We start from the raw sequence: 18825 nt of genomic DNA on the forward strand, positions 1-18825 counted from the left end.
GCATAAATCAAACCCCTGCGTCCAGTCACACTTCCCTGCGTCGCTCTGCTGGAAGTTGACGCGGCAGGGGAGCAGAGCTGCAGCGGTCCCGTCCGTGTGAGATGAGGGATAAATCAAGTCCAAAGACAGCTCAGTTCTTATCTCTAGAAGCGTTTATTTACAAAGCAATAAAACCGTCCGAAACTTCAGACATTCTCTTCCGTGCTCCAGGAGCACACACGCAGCTTCTGCTGCTCACCGAGAAGTGAAACTGAGTGAGGAAACAGAAAGACTTTGTGCGTCACTTCTCTGCGACAAGCCCCTCCTTCTGCTCCCCCTCCTTTTCTTCTCAGACACAGGACACACCGGAGTACTGACCCTGTCAGTTCCAAACTCCACAGACAAGTCCAAACTCATAAATTCACCATCCATTTAAAAAACATAGTATTTTGGGGTTTCTACAAATTCCTGGGCAGCACCAGGCACTCCCCACTAGTCTACCATAAATTAACTTTCATCTAAAGCAAAGCAGGAGTGGTTTGGATTAGTTCCTTAGAATCACAGAGTTGGAAATTACACCCAAGGGTCATCTAGTCCAACCCCCTGCAATGAAGGAATCACAGCTGAAGAATCCCTGACAGATGGCCACCCAACCTCTGTTCAAAAAACTTCTGCCGGAGACTCCACCACCTTCCAAGGTTGTCCATTCCACTGTCAAACAGTCTTACTGTCTGTTGCTGTGAGATGGGAGGCTACACCAAATGGGAGGGATGTGAAGCAATTTTTTAAATATGCACAGAAGGGGGAGTGTCTGAATCCCACATGGTAATTATTGTTACACCAGGAAGCTGACACTTTCCTCCTCTGGAAGAATGCACAAGAGCACACTGTGTTTTTCTTAAAGTAAAAATTCCATTTTATTTGGCTTTCCAACAAGAACATTGCACACAAAAAGAGGCAGAATCTTCCACTGCGCATGTAAGGATTGCCTCCCTCTCCTTCTCCCTCTCTTTGGAATGTTAACTCCTTTGGCCTGATTACTTCTGCTGAGATTAGCTACTTGGGTAAAAGCCAAGCAAAGCCTGAGCCAAGGGAGGGAATGATACAAAAGCAACCAGCAGCATCCGCCTGGAGTAGACAGGATAGGGAAGATGAGTTAGCAAAGGCTATCGTGCCAATGGCTCTAGTTCTGCAAAGGAGATCAGGGCTGAAGCGGGGTAAAAAAAGGGGGGGGAGCATATCTCGGGGCTGGAACTCTTTCCATTCCCATCACAGTTTTCAATCTTCTCCTCCGCACAGGTTCAGGAGTGCCCGCTGGTAATCGCCCTTTGTGTCTTGCTGCAAGGGGAATAGAAGGAAAGAGACATTAGGCCAAAACTCTCACTGTCAGGATCATCAGAACCCCCAAAACGATACAAGAAAGAAGGGAGGCTTCCGTTCTGCGCCACTCCATGCAGGCAGCCATAAATTGTCCTGCTGTGTTTTTCAAAATTCCCCATGTGTGTGTTCTTGCACCATGCCAAGAATTTCAGGGCATACCAGCAAGTTGGGGTGGGGGAGGGATTCTAAGGCTTGCGATGTACAAAAGGGAAAAACTGTTTTGTGGGGGTGGATTACCCAAAACAGCAGAATGGAGACTGAGTATGCTCAGTGGTCACAGAAGCCTGGCTTGGGGCGGGGGAGAGAAATGCGGAGTGGGAGAAATGGAGTGGCTGGGATCCTGAGCAGAAGCACGCCACACGGCCAGCATGGAATCGTAGAGTTGGAAGGGACCCAAGGATCATCTAGTCCAACCCCCTGCAAGGCAGGAATATGCAGCTGTCCCTTACAGGAATCAAACCTGCAACCTCGGCATTATCAGCCCCATGCTCAACACAACTGCACTCTCCATGGGGCGATCTGATACTGTCTGCTCTGCTGTGACTGACAGGAGATCTGCTGCAACATGGCCCCTTACCTGGATGAAGTAATAGAGGGACTTCCCATATTTCCTCTTGAATTCACTCTTAATTTTCAGCATGTCCACCTCACTGCGGGAGACCATAATCCTGATCAGGACCTTGTCTCGGGTTCCTTTGCCCTGAAAAAAAACAACACAATTATTTTCCACAATTAAACTTCGCTGTTAAAATCAAACTTGATTGTTTGCAATGCATTTTTTGGGCGATGAGAATTGTTAGCAGTCAGTAAAATAACACAGATGGAATCCAGAGAGAAAAGAAATCCTAACAACACTTTACTGAGGAAAAATGAAAAAAAGCAACATATAACTTGAGGAGAGGGAAAAACCAGAGCTTTTTTTTCTTTTTTAAGGGCAGGCCTTGTTAAAAGCAGGGTTAGGTTCAACTTAACATCCAGGGAGAAATTCTCTCACAGCTACACAGTCAGAGCATATGCATCTTCACCAAGGATCATGCAGCCTTAGTTGCTAAGCAACACTTCCATACTTACTGACAAATGAATTAACCCTTAAGTTGCAAATGGAATGATCAAGCCCCACTTGATTCCTGACCCATCTCAGAACCCAGACTGAAAATAGGCATGGTTTCTGGGAGTGATTTAATGATATGACAACAACTTTATGGACATTTGGTGCAGGAAGCGGACACAGGCCTCTGGGGTGCTCCAAGAGAAATCCCCTCAGATGAGTGGGAGGCACACAGGATCACTGAGCAGGAGAGCTCATGAACAGAATTAATCTCAATGGTGATTGCACAGGAGGGTGCCCCTGACCTGCGTTCGGGTATTTTACCTTCATTGAGTCGTACAATCGGTCCGCAAAATACAGCTGCTTGTTCTGAATGCATTGGACTGTGGAGAAAAAAGATGGACATGGGGTTAAAATACACACCTGTAATCAAACTATTAAAAGTTTAAAAGTAGATAGCCCCCCCCCCACCGCCAAACACATTTCTGCTCCCTCCTGTCAAAAGGATTCTTTTGCTAAAAAATTAATAATATCCAGTTTTTAAACACTGCAGTGTCAGCCAATCAACATTGATTTAACTAATGGATATGAACATGCTCCTCTTAATTTCCTAACCTAACAGAAAATAGCCCTAGCTGGTATACACACAACCCCCCCCCCATACTATTTAAGAATTAGTGCCTGAATTTTTCCTCTTCCCTCCCTTTCCCAGTCCTTTTTAAAAAAGCTGCTGGAGGAGGGGAACGGAAAGGGGTTCTCAGAGCAGCCTCCAGGCAGAGAGCGGTACGGGTGTCCTGTCCAGCCCTGAGGAGGCGCACTCCTCCTGTCCAGGCAACCTCAGATGTTTTGGGGGGTGGAGGCACCAATACAGCTCCTTGCCAAGGGCACAAGGGACCCTAGGGACACCTCTGTCCAGGGCAAACCAGAAGCACCCAACTCCTGACCTTCCTCAACATCCTTTGCGATAGTCAACTCCTCTTGCCTCTGTCCATGTACTCACCGAGATTAACGAAGGCATTTTCCAGGTCTCCTTTCACTTCCTTCTTGATGCTCTCCAGCATATCGTAAGGGCTGTAGCTCTTGTACCTCTCAAACACTGCAAAGTTTAGCCAATGGAAACAGAAGGGTCAGAAGAAAGAAGAGAAAGTCACGCAGCGCAGAATTAAACTGTGGAACTCACTCCCACAGGAGGCAACAAGGGCCACCAACCATAGCTGTCAACTTTTCCCTTTTCTTGCGAGGAATCATATTCGGAATAAGGGAATTTCCCTTTAAAAAAGGAAAAAGTTGACAGCTATGCCACCAACTGGGATGGAACTGAGAGAGGACTGGATGAACTTGTGGAGAATAGAGCTATAAATGGCTGCTAGCTATGACAGCTATACTCTGCCTCCATGACTGAAGAAGATTGGACCCATTCATGCAGGAGAAGACTACAAACCAGGATGGACATGCTCTGCCTCCACCGTCAGAAGCAGTCATGCTTCTGAATACCAGTTGTTTGAAACCACAGGAGGGGAGAATCACTCTTGAGCTCAGATCCTGCTTGCAGGTTTCTTACAGGGATCTGGTTGGCCTCTGTGAGAACAGGATGCTGGACCAGATTGGCCCCTTTGGCCTGATCCAGCAGGCTTCTCGTATGTTCTTAATCTGTATGCAAAGCATATGTTCCCCCTCTGAGCTATGGGTGCAATCATGAAACCAAAGATCAGTTCTGGAGCAAATCCCTGCTTCTCCTCCAGTCTGGCCAGCAGAGAGAGCCACAAGCAAGTGAAAAGGAGCCTCCATCATCAGACCTGAACAGGTGAGGGCTTCACCCACCCACACCTCTGGAGCGGCCTGGAGTTGCATGTTACCTTTCTGGAGGTGGGGGACACTCCTTTCAGTCATGATGTTGATCCACTTGGGCACGTCCGTTCCCTTTCTCTTCACACCAGCATCATACAAGTCCTGCAGTTGGAATGAAAAAGTTTTGTGTCAGACACCTGGCCACTGCCATGGCAGCAGAGTTACAAGACTCCCAGCACTTTTCCTCCAAAGCACCCCACCCACTTATGGATAGTTTCACTTTATTGTATTGAGAATATTGCTGGGGTGGTTTGGATCGATAACAGGCTTCCTCAACCTCGGCCCTCCCGATGTTTTCAGACTACAATTCCCATCATCCCTGACCACTGGTCCTGCTAGCTAGGGATCATGGGAGTTGTAGGCCAAGAACATCTGGAGGGCCGAGGTTGAGGAAGCCTGGTCTATAACCTGGTTATCGGCAAGGGGTCACAGCAGGTCAAATACTTCTGGAACGCGTGAGCATTGCGACAGACTGAGCATGTTGTGAGCTGGTACAGTTGAAGTGCATTTGTCTGCTCAGATACTGTGGAACAGTTGAGACTTTGCACACATGGGGAGGCCGGAGGCAGCTTTTCAACAGGCCCTCATACGAGGTGAAAAGAGGTCAGTATTCAGCATTACTTACCCTGGCATCTTGATCAATCAGCTCGTAATCAACCACGGAAGCATCCTCATTTCTCCTTCCCTTTTAAAGAAGAAAAACAAACACCTGTTTCAGATATACAACCACTGAACACTTCTTGCTCCAGGATTCATTGAGAAGAGAAGTATGCAGAATATTACGAACGCTCTTGCCTGGATTTATGGACTGGGGACAGCTTTACAGTCATGAGGACTACAGCCTTTGATATATCCAATTATGAGCTGCGGACATTTGGGAGCATCTGTATTTTAGGTGTTTCAGCTTTTGTACCATTTGTTGCAAATCACTGGAGCTTCTTTCTCAGAGCACATACTGGGGCGGGGCACGGGGGGTTGACATTATGGTTATTGGCTCTCAAGGGTGAAGTGGATCCTTAAGATCCGGCCGTAAGAGCTAATTTCAAATTCTGTGTGGCATCCCTTACACATTTAGGCCACAGTCCTTTATTTATTTATGTTATAAAATTCATATGCCATTGGATTCTAAGAAAAAAACTCAAAGCAGTTTGTAATAATAATAATAATTATAATTATAATTATAATTATAATTATTATTATTATTATTATTATTATTATTATTATTATTATTATTATTCTACACTGCCCTTCCTCCAAGGATCACAGGATGGTTTACAATATAAAAATACATAACATTACATATCTTTAGGTGCCAGGCAAAAACATTCCTTTTCTCCCAGGCCTTTGGCTCATTAAACAATCTACGGCCTTTTAAACTGAGTGAGGTGTGTGTTACTGTTTTTGTTTGTTACTGAAACAATAACACACATACACTCCTCACAGTTTAAAAGGCCATAGATTGTTTAATTAGCCAAAGCCGTGAGAGAAGAGGAATGTTTTTGCTTGGTACCTAACGATGGGTAATGAAGGTGCCAGGCAAGCCTCCCTGGGGAAATAATTCCACAAGTGGGGAGCCACCACAGAAAAGGCCCGTTCTCAGCTTGTTACTCTCCAGACCTCTTGCAGAGGAGGCCCATGAAGAAGGGACTTGGATGGTGATTGCAGGGTCCGGGTTGGTTCATAAAACAGTACAATTTTCAATGAAGACATTTAAAAGCAGCTATTTAAAACATTCAAAAAATAACTAAAATCAGTGATAAGCTAAAAACAGATTAAAACATACAACAACACCACAGACACCACCACTCTGGACAGGCTTGTCTAAACAAAAATGTTTTTAGCAGGTGCTGAAAAAGGTACAGTGAAGGTGCCTGTCAGATGTCAATAGGCAGGGAGTTCCAAAGTGCAAGTGCTGCCAAACTAAAACATTGAGTTCTTACCATGACTTGAAGCAAACAGTTAAGTTAAAATAACCAGCGGAAAAAGGGAGCTGGACCAGAAGAGTCTTACCTTGGCTAAAGCCACCATCAACTTGCGGAAATCACCAGATGTATCTGAGATGATATCTTTTTCCAATTCTGTCTTGTACACTAAAAAAAAGAAATCAAGGAAGACTGGTTAAGCAGGCTCTATTACTAACATTTCTGAAGCCCAGTTCAGCCATAATGAAAAATCATGATCTGCTGTTACAAAAACAAGCCCGATCCTAGTTTTTTAGCTGTCCACAGTTAGAAGAAAAGTTTCCTGAGTTCAGACAAAAGAGGAAACTACAGCTCAAAAATTAAACCAGAAATTCTTGCCCTCCCCTCCTTCACACAGAATAGGAATAAACTGCAAAACCTCTGCTTTCAGACCACAGTAACTCATTACATACGAACTCTGGAAACTGGAGCTTGTCCCAACTGCGGTTTGTTAAAGTAGAATCAAGCTGTGACAGATCATGCAAGCTGGGTGCCCACATAGGCTTGTTTTTACAATGACAGAAAAGGTTCATCACGATGACTGACCCAGACTTTTCATTTCTGTTTTCCAATTGTTTTCAAAGAGATCATTCTTTTTCCTTTTTCTAAGGGACTGAGACTTGCTAAGCAGAATAAGAGCCCAAACCCTTGGTTGCTTTTGTTGTTTCTAAGTGGCAGAGCAATCCTGTCCAGATCCACTCAGAAGCAAGTCCCAGTTACTTAACCTCTGGAAGCTCAAGCCAAGTTGTTAAAAGGAAAAGCTGAGCTTAAGACCCATGTGCATGTTTTCTTCATCCTAGATCCCAGTGCAGAATTTGGCCCTATGTGGAAGTCAGTCTTTGTATGAAACAGAAATCAAGAGTCTAGCAAAAGTGTCTGTGAAGGTCTCAGAAACTGAAGAGGGCATCCTGTGATCAAATATTCATGCTTCTGTAGCACATATCCCTCTCTGTCCCTTCCAGTGGCTTCTTGTGTCCACCACCCCCCGGACTCCCCATCTCCACAGGACCCTCCTGAACCTAGAACTGTGTGGGGTTCACAGTCCTTCCAACTAAAGAAGCAATGGCCTACAGAACTTTCATCAACTCACTTGTGCCCCACCCATTTTCCAAGACATTAAAAGCCCCAAGCACTACTCATTATGAAGCAACATCATCACATAAATATTTATTTTAAAAGCCAATTAATGCAGCCACCACCAGCTTTGCACAATCTCACCTCCTCCTAACTCTTGCTTCGTTAAAACAAGGAAGGACTTTCATGAGATCTAAGAATGGCCCAGCAAATTAGGCACTCTTTCCCTACCACTGCATCTGGTGTGAAAACTGAAATACTTTGGGACATTTTACACCTCACTTTTAGGCCTGAAAAATAAGTTACCCCTCCTCTGTTTTCTGACATTTATACCGTACATTTCTTCTGTCATGGAACCTAAGGCAGCATACATCTGGTTCCCAGGAGGTCACCCATCCAGGAACTGACCAGACACTTAGCTTCAGCAAGGCAGTGGCCTCACATGCCCTGAGTACTTACCCTGGGACCTCCCTGACTGCAAATGAGCTTCTGAACCTATTACCACAAAACGCTTGGTGTCGCTGGACCCATCAATCAAGGTATCATCAGGTCAATCCTCAAATCATTCTGAGGGCAATTTATCTAAGGACAGATCCACACCATACAGCCCTCCTGGTCAACTTACTTTCCCTGTAGGCTCTGTTGATTGCGTGCAGCTCCGGGTTTGTCCGTGAACAGATTATCTCAATGAGCGTGTCTTCGTCTGTTCCCAGACCCTGAAATGCAAGCGGAAATGGACATCTTGATAGGTACACATACTCAGTGAGAGTCTCAACAAAAAAAAGTGTGGGTTCTGCTTGTTATCAAAATAAAAATGTTATGAGGGAGTAGGGCCAGCCCAAGGCATTTTGCTGCCTGAGGCAAATTACAAGATGGCACCTTCCCCCCATTCCTCATACAGAAGCCAGCTAGACTGAGGCAGTTGACAGGTACTGCCACAGCGACCATGATATATCATTCTGCACGGCACCTGAGGGCAGCAGGGTAGCTTAGGGGAACACTGTCCCCCAATATATGCTGCTTGAGGCAGTTGCCTCACTCTGCCTAGAGGTAGGGCCCTGTGTGAGGAAAATACCCTACTCGAACTGCTTTTAACAGTCAGTTTCAGAATACTGCTCTTGTTTGCTGCCTTCATTGCAGAATTGTGTCCTGTTCAGACAGACCAACAAAAATCTATTCCAAGGCTGAAAATGAATTCTGAAGGAGAGCACTCACACAGGACATTCACTGCCTTCACTGGTTCTAATTTAAAGGAGAAGTAGAGCTGGGTATCATCCGCAAACTGGTGAACACCAAGCCCAAACCCCCTGATGATCTCTCCCAGCAACTTCATATAGATGTTAAAAAACATGGGGGAGAGGACAGAACCCTGAGGCACCCCACAAGTGAAAGCCCAGGGGTCTGAACACTCATCCCCCATCACCACTTTCTGGTCATGGCCCAGGAGGAAGGAGTGGAACCACTGTATAACAGTGGCCCCAGCTCCTAACACACACACCCCAATGGTCCAGAAAGATACCATGACTAATGGTATCAAAGGCTGCTGAGAGATCCAGCAGAACTAGGAAACAGCTTTCACCTCTGTCACTAGACTGCCAGAGATCATTGACCAGCATGACCAAGGTGGTTTCAGTCCCATGATTGGGCCTGAATTCTGACTGGAAGGGAGCCAAATGATCTGCATCCTCCAGACATTCCTGGAGTTGTTCGGCAACCATCCACTCAATCGCCTTGTCCAGGAATGGAAGGTCTGATATTGGGTAATAATTGGTGAAAATGGCTGGGTCCAATGATGGGTTTTTTAAGAAGTGGTTTAATGACTGCTTTTTAAAGGGGGTTTGGGAAGACTCACTCACAAAAATTCACCACCCCACAAAGCCTATTGCGGGATCACTTTTATGAGGAGACAGGTGGTTGGTTTCACTCGTCCAAGCAGCCTGTCCACATCCTTGTAGGTAACAGACCGAAATTGATCCCCTACAACTTGGGATTATAAGGAGAAATGAACAGGAAAGATTTTCACTCTATAACAAGCACAATGCCCAGACACACTGCATCTCAAAATTGTTTTCACAAAAAAGAAGGGGGGGAGCAGGAATCAATATACAGGGGAGCCTTTTAAAAATAGACGAAGACATTTTATTATCCCTGCTAATAGCAAAGAACAGAAATACGTTTTGCATGACAGACCAATATTCAGATTTCATATATTTTGAACAATCTGAGTGAGTTCAAGGGACATATATTATAAAATATAAATTTCAAAGTGTGAGGGGTTTTTTTAATGATCAAAGTTCAAGATTTAATCAGCAGATTTCTCTCCCTTGCACGCTGAACATATAAAACTGAATACAAAAATATGGCTTTGAACTAAAAGTTGAATTAACTGGGAGTAAAGTGTAAATCAATTATGAAGCTGTTAATACAATAAGAAAATTACTAATCCACATGAAAAGGGATCAGGTGTTAATTAAACTCTTTGGGAACTCAATGACCCTCCCTGGTACAGTTCAGTCAAAACAATCCCCGCCAAAGGCCTGGAAACAAGATCGTTAATTTTTGTTCCGTTCCAGTTCCATCAGGCATCATTTATAAAGCAGCTCTGGCTGCAAGGATGTTGGAGAACTTTTAAGGAAAGAGCATAATTAAAGAGACTTATTTTATGTGCCTCTTTAACAAAAAACAAGAATAACGCAACCTTTGACTTCAGAATTAGATGCATAATTGATAAATGAAGTGCTTTCAACCATGTTGTTACTCATTTAATTTCCTTGGTTTTCTACTGCAACATGGCTCTAGGGACTAAGACAGCAATGAAATAGAAAAGGGGAGGGGAACGCCCTTTGGAAATGATGGGGCGCAAGATACTTTTCCGTGTCAAAATATTTAAAATCAAACTCAAAGGATGAGCACCGTACACTGGGGAGTCCATGTGGCCCCTTGCAATGCTGCTGGTCTCCCATCTGCCACAGCCGATGTTCAGGAGTATTGGGAAACCAGCAAGGTCAAGGAGGCCACACCTTCTGCATCCCTTGTAGAAACTGAGCTTGCCACATGTTCAAACTGATGCTGGACTGTAGTGCCATTGGTGGTAGTGCATGAACAACAGAATGCTCCTGCACATATATTTCTAGCGTGTAGGAAACTAGATGTTGGGGAGAAAAACTGTTGCCTCGCCCTCCTCCTGACATGCTAGTTCTCCATTCTATTGTTCTCCCTGTTTAAACTGTAAGCTCCATAGGACAGAGATCTGTCCATTTGCTTATGTCAACATGCCATGCAGAGAATCATAGCACTGTGGAGTTGGAAGGACACAAAAGGGTCATCTAGTCCAACCCCCTGTAGTGCAAGTTGTGACAGTGTCTTTTTTAAAAATATATATTATTAAATATTTTTTTATTTACAAAAGTGTGTGCAATGTCTTTTTCTCGTATTTCCCCCCTCCCCCATGTAACATTTTTACAAATCAGTTTCATTTGTTGAGACATTAGTAAGAAAAGAGGGAAAGAGGTGGGGGGGAGATGGGGGGGTCGGGTGGTGATGTTTCTATTTTATGTTGTGACAGTGTTGCAAAAAACAAATACTGGGAGTTTTCTAGCCTGTAAGGAAGGGCAATAGCTTCCACAATTGTGACACGGAAGCCCCCAAGATTTCAAAGGCTTCTTGCTTTTCAGAAAACATGTTTTACATTGTTTGCTCTCCAGTCCAACTCGAAAAGCTTTTTCAAATAGAAAGTCAGTGTGGTACATGGTGATTTGGGTGCTGGATGAGGAATAGGGAGGCCCAGATTCAAATCGCTAGGTGGTCAGGGGCCTGTCAGTTTCTCCCAATCTGCCCGACTTCGCAAGGCTGTTGTGAGGATAAAATGGGGGGTCGACTTTCCTAAAACCTTGTCCCAGGCACAGGAGAAGGGTGTGCAGTGGTTGCTCCACAACATAAAGAGAAGTGCCAGCCGTGATAAATGTGTAGAAAAAGGGCTAGGAAGCATTTGAACAAAGCTTTGAGACACAGCAGGCTACGGCAGAAAACAGGGTGGCAAACTGTTAATGAAGAAGTTAAAAGCTACATTTGGCAACAGTGCTGAGCTGAGACAGCAGAGGGCAGCATTGGATAAAGAAAAAGAGGAGGCAGAACTCTGTGTACTGACTAGCGCAATCCGGGAGTGTGGGTGAAGTTTAGGGGACAGGAAAATCAAAGTCCTGCCCGTGTCGTGAGAGCGAGGAGTGGAGCACTTCTACACGAAACAGACTGGAGAGCTCAAGAGTTGATCTTTACAAAAGATGGCATTCAATTATGTTCTGCTCAGAGCAGAGCCACTGAAATTAATTAACCTACATTTGTCATGCCTATGAATTTCAACGCGTCTACACTGCATAGGACTTGACTGAGTACCACCCACAGGACCAAAAGTGCCTAACTGATATGATGGGCTTTTGTGGTGGGTTGAATCCTTTCCATTTCAGTTTCTCATGTCCCCCAAGTTTAAAGTCAGTTTGGCTCATTTCTGCATCAGTTTTGAGATCTTTTTTTAAAAAAAAAAAATGCACAAAAATGTATGTTTTCACGCATAATTTCTCTGAGGATACCCATTTTGAGCACACTTTTGTGCAATACACAGGCTTTTTGCAAGTCATTTCCCCTGGCATAATCTGTTTTTGCATGTCACCTTCACTAATACACACTTTCCCCAAACATACACATTTTTGGGTTGGAGAACAGCATCACAAAATTAGAAGTGCGAACTTTGAAACATTTCAGTTCAGTTACTAGTTTGGGAGCTGTGAATTAGGGTGGGGACCAAAATCTCACTCCCCCCTCCCTACTGGCATTGGCAGCTGCCTGGTGATGGGGAAACAACAGATCTTTAAAGAGCCAGCGTGCTGTAGCGGTTAGAGTGTTGGACTAGGACCTGGGAGAGCACGGTTCAAATCCCCGCTCGGCTGTGAAAGTCACAAATCTCTCAAGTCTAACCCACCTTGCAGGGTTCTTGTGAGGATAAAGTGGGGAAAAAGAAAACCACATGTGCCCCCTTGAGCTCCTTGGGGAAAGGCGGGATATAAACATGATGAACAAATACTAATATTTCAAACACTAATTTTAACAGCAACTCCAACGCTGACTGTTGTGGATGCAGCAGCATTTGGAGCCAGTTTGGAGCAAGAGTGGGAACTGGAGCCAGCTCTGGTGTGGAGACTTACTGGACTGAAAAAATGTTGATGTGGGGACAATGGAAGAGTTGGCAGGGGGAAGTCAGCCCTCTTTTCTGCAAGGGCACTTGAGTGCAGCTGAGTATGGATCAGGAAAGAAACTGGATTTCTCTCACTCCATCAGAACAAAGGGGCAGAGATCCTTCAGCTCTCCAGATTAACTACAACTGTCACCATCCTTTAGAACTGGCCTCAAATGCTGATGAAGCCCAGTGACATCTGATGGGCACCAGGCTTCTCACCTGGATCCTGTTCAGTGTCCATAGCACACAGTGATCTGAATTACACAGGCAATCTAGGTGCTGAAACGTGGGCAGCATCCTGAGCTCAGTCAGTAGAACAGGAAGCTCTTGATCATAGGGTTGTGGATTTGAGCTCCACTTTGGGCAAAAGATTCCTGCATTGTGAAGGGGGTTGGACTAGATGACCCTTGTGGTCCCTTCAGTAAAGGAAGGTTTTATTTGTTAGTGAGAGCTGAGAGATTAGAAGGGTTTCAGTGATGGAGACAAGCATCAACGATGAACCTTTTGGGTATTCCTCAATTCACATACCTTCATGGACGCTTTCAGTTCAGAAGCATCATACTGAGCCGGTGTTTTCAGCAGACCCAGGATAGTAGTCTCCAGGTGCCCGGACAGAGCAGACTTCAGAGCTGCAGAGAGCTCCTAAAGACAGGAAAGAGGGTGACAAAGTTAGTACCTATTTCAGATTTCTGGGTGCTTGCTCCTCTGACTGACTGAAGTCTTTAAATCTGTTGTTTTTCCCTACTGATTTGCAGGAGAGACACAGTGGTCTTTTGGAAGTGATCAAAATCTTTCTATTTAAAGGTAAATGACAACCCAATACCTTGTTATATTCTACCATCCAAGAAGGTAAAGGAGTTTTGTGTAAAAAAAAAGTAAGAGAACATGTAATTTTGAGCACACAAACTAAATTCACACTCATAAACCTAATAGGAAATTGTTCATTCAGCACGCAATGGACAGATTTAAAAGAGACAAAAGATTCTGTGGGGGGCAAAGACGATTTAAGTGGTGGGACATTTCCCTCCCTTTTCTCTCTCTCATAAAATGTAGATACCCAGCCTTCTAAACAAACAGGACCACCTTCTTGATCCCAAAGAACATTAACTGACTTGCCATTTGCAATGTTGTGAAGAAAACCCAGTGGAAACATTTCTTCCTCCCCAGGAAACTCATCCAGGAAAAGTAATCTCCTATCCATTTCCTTTCCCTCTACTCCTGACTCATATTTTTCCACTGAGGAATTGGATGGTTGCCTGTTGCCACTGTCTCTCAGAATCCTTTGGCATTTAGGCACTCTGGCTTAATTGGAGGTTTGGCTCCGATTGCAGAAAGCCAGGATGGAACACGAGAGACCAGCTAACAACTGTGAAAGTGGAAATGATCATTTTCTAAATGTAGCTGAAACCAAGTTCTCCCATGCAAGTCTTTCACTGAAATGTACAACAGCCCTACAGTGGCCACAAGCCATGACAGCTGTAGGCTCTCCAGTACCAGAGGCAGTAGCCACTGGACACCAGTCTCCACAGGGCAACATTGGGAGGGAGGTGCTTGTGGGCTTCCTGTGGGCATCAGGTTAATTGCTGCAGGAACAGAACGACAGAGCAGACTGGCCTCTTGGTCTGATCCAGCAGCCAGGCTCTTCTTATGAGCTACTGAGTCAGGACACAGCAGTTCTCAGAGAGAATGCACTAACGCCACTATTTTAGTGATATCTTCTGTGGGGCTCAGTTCTGTGTGACAACACACCAAATCACGTTTAAAAGGAAGCTCAAATTCTATCTACTTTTATTCACTGGATAGTATTTTTAAGCCACTTTTCTGGGCAAGCTCATCCAAATTGTGGCTTATAGAATTCATTGCTACAAGGTATGGTGATGGCCGCTGGCTCAGAGGTCCTTAAAAGGGGATCTGACAAGTTGATGGGAGAAGGAGAGGTCTACCTCTCGCAGTATAGTGTAGCTTTTGGCCTCCTTCAGTACCTTCTTAGTTCTCCTCTGGTAAGCGAAGGCGATGTCCTGACGCTGCTCATTGCTGCGGTTGGTCAGGATGTTGACAATTGTCACTTCATCCACACCTGCATAGGGAGAGAGAAGGGAGAGCAAACAGGTCATTGGCAAGAGGTCTGGATGTTGTAGTTTCTGCAAAGATTTAAAAGGCAAACCCGGGGCCAGCTGGGTTTTCAAAAACAGTGTCCCAATCCTCAAAACTTTCAGAAGATTACAAAAAAAGCACAACAATGTACATTGATTGATTTGCAATATTTATAGCCCACTCTTCATTGAACATTTTCTTCTTTTTGCATTTTAAAAAAATTCATTCTATAATGTGTATAAAACAGGGAGAACAGTTATAATAACAGATGGAAATGAGATACAAGTTATTTACATTTTTTACATTTATTTTTGTTTCACAAAATTTATATACCACTTGAAAGTAATAAAACTTTAAGGCTGTTTGCACTTTATCTATAAAGCTCAGAGGGCGCATATAAAAGTTCTCCAACCTTTTTCTTTAATCCTCAGATTGACCCTGTGTGGTTGATTAGTTCTGAGAAAAAAGCAGCTGGCCCAAGCTTACCCAATGAGCTTTGTGGCTGAGCAGAGATTTGAACTTGGGTCTCCGTAGTCTAAGACACTAACCACTGTGCCACACAGAGTCTTCAAAGAGCATTCCACTAGATGCTGGCTGGGACAAACATTTCAATTTTTCATTTTGCTTTTTATTTATGTACTTAAGCCTAGATTGGGATTGGTTTGGTTTTGTAACATTAAATTTGTGCTTTGTTTGCTAAATTGTTGGTTTTTCTTATTTTGACTTTACTGACACGTTCTGTATTTTGTATATTTGCATTTCTAGTGTTCTCCGTTCTAATGATTTGAATGGCTGCTGTAAGGCGCTTTGAGCACAGCTCCTTTTGGGAAAGCGGCATATAAGCAAACTCAGTCAATCAATGGGAACTGTAGTGGGAGGATACAAGGTTAGCAACTGGCTTCAGGCAAATTGTGCACGGACCATATCATGTCCACATGTGTGTACATCCCCTAGCACACACCACGGACACTTTACCTAATGTTCCAGATACAGAGGTGGCCCTCCCTTGAGGCAAGGTGAGAGGAGAGTGCCATTAAAGGTGGCCCAGTGGGAAACAAATATGGAGCCATGGAACACCGTCCAACAGGAAGAATCGCTGTACAGTGGTACCTTGGTTTAAGAACAGCTTAGTTTATGAACAATTTGGATTAAGAATGCTACAAACCCGGAAGTAGATGTTTTGGTTTGTGAACTTTGCCTTGGAATAACAACATGTTTTGCTTCCTGTTGAGTGTGTTCCATTTGTAAATTGACTCCCCCGCTGCTATGGGAAAGCACGCTTTGGTTTAAGAACGCTTTGGTTTAAGAACGGACTTCCGGAATGGATTAAGTTCGTAAACTGAGGTACCACTGTACTGCAGTGTACTGGAAGGAACAGAAGTTGTGTGAGGCACCACCTCAGTCTTCCACTGTCGAGGTCTAGAAAACTTCTTTTTTTTAAAGCCAAAAATATCCCTGCACTCCACAGAAAAGACTACTAGCATGCAGTTTGGTGGCTCCCATTCATTTCAGAGGGTCTTACGTCAAACGTTAACTCGTGAAGGAAGGATGTTATTTAGGCTTCGCTGCTTGTGGCAGCAAATATCTTGGGCCAGGCTTTACTGATGAGCTGGCATTTCCTGGTGCTGGATTTCAGTCCATGCGGGGCTGTGGCCAGGGGATGCTCACAGGATCCGCCCGTTCTTGCAGGGACATTTCACACAAATGGCAGAATATGAATCACTGAAGAAAAAGATGACTCACAGAGCATTTGAGGGGTGCAGCAGAAATAAGCATGAGAGACACAAAGTGATGACTAATACTGGATTTCAGCCGTAGCAACCCTTTGTAGGGTGGGTTCAACCAGCCACAAACTCTCAGCCTAACCTCCTGAGAAGGCTGTTGCACACGGAGAAGAACTGCCATCCAGTTAAAGAAACCTGAGCTGATAAATCAACTAAAACTCATAGGGTCATTAGCTCAATTACATTTAAATAGGAGGGTTAAAAAACAACAACTCATAACCTCTGTTTTTAGTTTACTGATATATGAGCCATAGCAGGTGCTGCCTGAAAAGAGGCTTCTCTCCTGGGCAAGAGAAAAAGAGGAAGCCTCTGGGCACCTGAAGCTTTCATAAGTGCTTGTATTAAAAGTATTTTAAATGTTTACTCCCCAGTTTAAACTGGGGGCATTTTTGAAAGTCAATGGTGGTGGTGGTTTTTATTGATCAAATGCTGATGCCTTCGAAAACAGAAGTACCCACATACACCGCTACAAAAGGACAGATTGGATTGGACTGCAAAAGATGATCTCTAAGTGAATACACCATCACATGGCAAACAAACGCAGTTTAGATACCACCCTTCATCCAATTCCAGGGCAATGAGCAATAAAATAATAAGTTTATGCAAGGCAACAATAAAAATTATAACAGACTACAATTAAAAAACTTTACGCAGGCTAAAGCTTAGATAATTTTAACTGCCCAAGGAAATTTCAGTAAAAATAAATAAATGCTTGAGCCTGCCATCAAAAGGATAGGGTGCAACTGAATCCCTTCTCATGTTCTACTGCTGGTCATGAAGTGTAGTTAGATGCTTGTGTGCACAGAGGACTCTTCACTGCCCCACTGTGTATCTATACAGATCCTCTCATTCATTCATGAACCTGCATCATGCTGGGCACTTTTTCCAGTTTCAACCATGTCCAAACCACAGACAGGGAGACCCAGCTTAGTACTGACAAAAAGCAGTTAAGGAGGAGTGCAGAGCAGGTGGACAGGAAAAGTCACTCTCCCCAAGGAAGAATGCAGAATTGTGCCACTTCCAAAGTCTGCAGAGATAGTGGAACAGGCTGTGTTCATTCTTCTGGCTTATGTGGAGCAGGAGGTGAGGGTTGGAAAAATCCCTTTGCATTTCAGGGTAAGAGGATATCAGAAGCAGGATGCTGACTCATAGCTGCTGAGACAGGGGAGGGGCAGTGAGCTGTTCAGTGAAGAATGGAGCTCAGAGTTCTTCTTTTTCAGTCTTAAGGGAAGGAGGGAGTTCTTAATCTCCTGTTGCAATGCTCTGATCAATCAGGCAAACAGAAAAGACACTTTTGTCCACTGGCTAACAGATGCGCCTTGCTTTGCTACTCTGTGGTCCATTGTGGCTTCAGGGTAAGAAGAGTCTGACTAGATCAGGCCAAGATCAGCATTGTGATCTTACAGTGGGAAACCCACAACAGGATTCAAGCACAAAGGCACTCTTGCCTCCCTGTGGCTTCCAGAGATTGGTATTTGGAAGCCTTGCTGCCTCCAACTGTGGCAGCAGAGCACAGCCATGGGGTTAGTAACTAGTGAGAATTACTGCGCAGGCCCACAGCCTAACAGAAGGCATGAAGCTGGCCTGCAAAGGGGAAGTTCCAAAGAGGAGAGCTCCTGCAGCTGTGAGCTGTAGCATCCTTTCAGGACACCTGTGTGAGATGAACTACTAGCCAACCCCGTGTAAAGTGATGGTTTGCCCCTCCCCTCCTCCTCCTCCATTGCCGCCTTCAGGAGGAGCCTCCTCCAGCAGGGAGGAACAGAACCTCGCATTTGTGGCTGCTTGTGTGGCCATTTATCTTTTATATCAAAAGGTTCACATGGGAGATATTTCCGTTTGACATCTCACATGCAAAAGGGCAACTTACACCCAGGGGCATGCCACAGCAAACTCCATGATCTAACAAAAAAAGAACAACAAGGGAGGTTTGTAGACATTCTCCTCTTTCACTAAAAAAATATAATGAACCTGAAGCAGGGAATAGGAGAAGGAAAAAAGATAAAGATTAGGGCTGTGGGGTCCAAAGAGTATTTTTCCTCCCCCATCACACTGAGGGCCAGAAGCATGTTCTTTATTTTTAAAAATGAAATTTCAGGCATCTCAGAGTGCTTGACAGATGTGTGGTACATACAAAGCCCCAGAGCGAAAACAGCAGGTGTGCTCTTTGATTTACTCCATCAACATTTCTCTCTCTCCACTTTTTAAAAACTAAGGTGTGGCCTGCCAATCATGCCAGGCTGGTCAAAGTGTTTCCAATAGTTATTTTGCTTCAGGCTTTTGCTCTCAGTAACATGAAGGGATGTGCAAGAGCTTCTTGCCACTGCTCTGAGAAAGATCTAGATGTTCCATGAAGTAACCACAGGACACCCCCCGTTTCTCCAAACTAGGTGAATTCCATTTTTGCACATTTGTTATCTCCCTTCTGCC

At 44.4% G+C, this 18825-nt stretch overlaps 1 protein-coding gene across 3 annotated transcripts in view; it reads right to left on the reverse strand.

Annotated features, from left to right (window-relative positions):
• Window positions 1–871: 871 nt before the first annotated feature.
• Window positions 872–18825, reverse strand: part of ANXA2 (annexin A2) — a 34307-nt gene continuing 16353 nt past the window's right edge. For 2 of the 3 annotated variants that reach the window (XM_083586925.1, XM_083586926.1), the window contains exons 4-13: window positions 14503–14597; window positions 13049–13162; window positions 7916–8006; window positions 6266–6345; window positions 4881–4940; window positions 4264–4357; window positions 3408–3503; window positions 2732–2790; window positions 1937–2059; window positions 872–1317 (exon numbers count right to left, since the gene is read on the reverse strand). In XM_083586925.1, coding sequence (XP_083443051.1) covers window positions 1258–1317; window positions 1937–2059; window positions 2732–2790; window positions 3408–3503; window positions 4264–4357; window positions 4881–4940; window positions 6266–6345; window positions 7916–8006; window positions 13049–13162; window positions 14503–14597 — 872 coding nt within the window. In that variant the 3' untranslated portion in view covers window positions 872–1257. Of the gene's footprint in view, window positions 1318–1936; window positions 2060–2731; window positions 2791–3407; window positions 3504–4263; window positions 4358–4880; window positions 4941–6265; window positions 6346–7915; window positions 8007–13048; window positions 13163–14463; window positions 14598–18825 lie in introns of all 3 variants that reach the window. The other variant, XM_083586924.1, reaches the window with a different exon arrangement.

Source organism: Podarcis filfolensis, assembly GCF_964270895.1.
Source record: "Podarcis filfolensis genome assembly, chromosome: 14".
In the NCBI taxonomy this organism is placed as follows: Eukaryota; Metazoa; Chordata; class Lepidosauria; order Squamata; family Lacertidae; genus Podarcis; species Podarcis filfolensis.